The sequence below is a fragment of the Nestor notabilis genome, unplaced genomic scaffold, assembly GCF_000696875.1.
Source record: "Nestor notabilis isolate BGI_N333 unplaced genomic scaffold, ASM69687v1 scaffold24639, whole genome shotgun sequence".
NCBI lineage: Eukaryota > Metazoa > Chordata > Aves > Psittaciformes > Psittacidae > Nestor > Nestor notabilis.
The window spans coordinates 519-1,560 of NW_009943592.1; the positions used below are offsets into that span (position 1 = coordinate 519).

Below are 1,042 nucleotides of genomic sequence, written 5' to 3' on the forward strand. Positions count from 1 at the left end.
TTTCCCCCTACTCCGCTTCCCTGCGGCTCTATAGTAGAGCAGCCTCGCTCATTGTTAGTATCCTTGGAGCAATTAATGCATATGCAGTTAGTGAAATCATCGGACTGTTCGAAACACGGTGTACTAATATGGTTCGTAGCTCCTCTTAAGAAGTTTTGGATGCGCCGTTCAGCTGAGAGGCGCGCACACACAAAGGGAATTAAGCCACAAAGACGAAGTTTAAGGAGCGGGTGGTACTGGGCGAGCGGAGCTCCCGCAGGACAGGAGCCGGGCGCGGGTCCGGAATTGTAGCGTGGGGCTGCTGTACCTGGAGACACGAACTGCAGGGGCTCCGAAACGCTCCACTCGCCCGAGGCAGGCTGAGATTCTTAACCCTATTGCTAGCAAGGGGATTTGGTTGGGTTTTTACTTTTTTATTTTTTTTTTTTTTTTGGTGGTTTCACTGAATTAATTTAGCCCAGTTATTTTTAGGACATTCCTATGCTCCCTATTTGCACAGCAGTGGTGAGCTGGTTTCCTGTCTGCTGTTGCTTCCATTGTTCAGGCTTCTCTCCCCGAGGGCAGCTGCTGGTTGGTGAAATACCAAACTCCCCGCACTTTCAACTGTTGTTCTTACCACCCCACTGCACCCCCCACCCCCGAAATAAATGCGTGTGAAAAACGCTGACGTAGTTTCTAGGTATGCATGTGGAGGGCTTTGTGTGTGTATCTGTGTGCGAGAGGGGAAGAGATCTGCTTTGAGTATTTCGAGTCCTGGGCTGAAACAATGGAAACAATGAAAGGTGACAGACAGGAGGGAGAACTTTTGAGAGGGGCCATGGGCCTGCTGTTTGCGTGGCAGAAATTAGAAGGTGAGGAGACAAAGACCAAAACTTTTGAAAAGATGTTAAGGCTAGGGTGTCTTTGTTTTATTACAGGTTGGGCTTGTAGTTATTTGTGACCTCCTGGCATTTGAGGCACATTCAAGAAGTTTCAAAGAGTGACTTTGTTAGAGCTTGCTTGCTTGCTTGCACTCCTAGAAAAGTCTCGGGGGGGGGGGGGG

General features: G+C 49.1%; 1 protein-coding gene across 1 annotated transcript in view; it reads left to right on the top strand.

Moving 5' to 3' along the window:
- The first annotated feature begins 766 nt into the window (after nucleotides 1-766).
- The window catches only part of TGIF1 (TGFB-induced factor homeobox 1), a 7,611-nt gene continuing 7,335 nt past the window's right edge, over nucleotides 767-1,042 (top strand). The window contains exon 1 of the mRNA XM_010022015.1: nucleotides 767-782. Within this exon, the coding sequence (XP_010020317.1) occupies nucleotides 767-782 (16 nt within the window). The remainder of the gene's footprint in view (nucleotides 783-1,042) is intronic.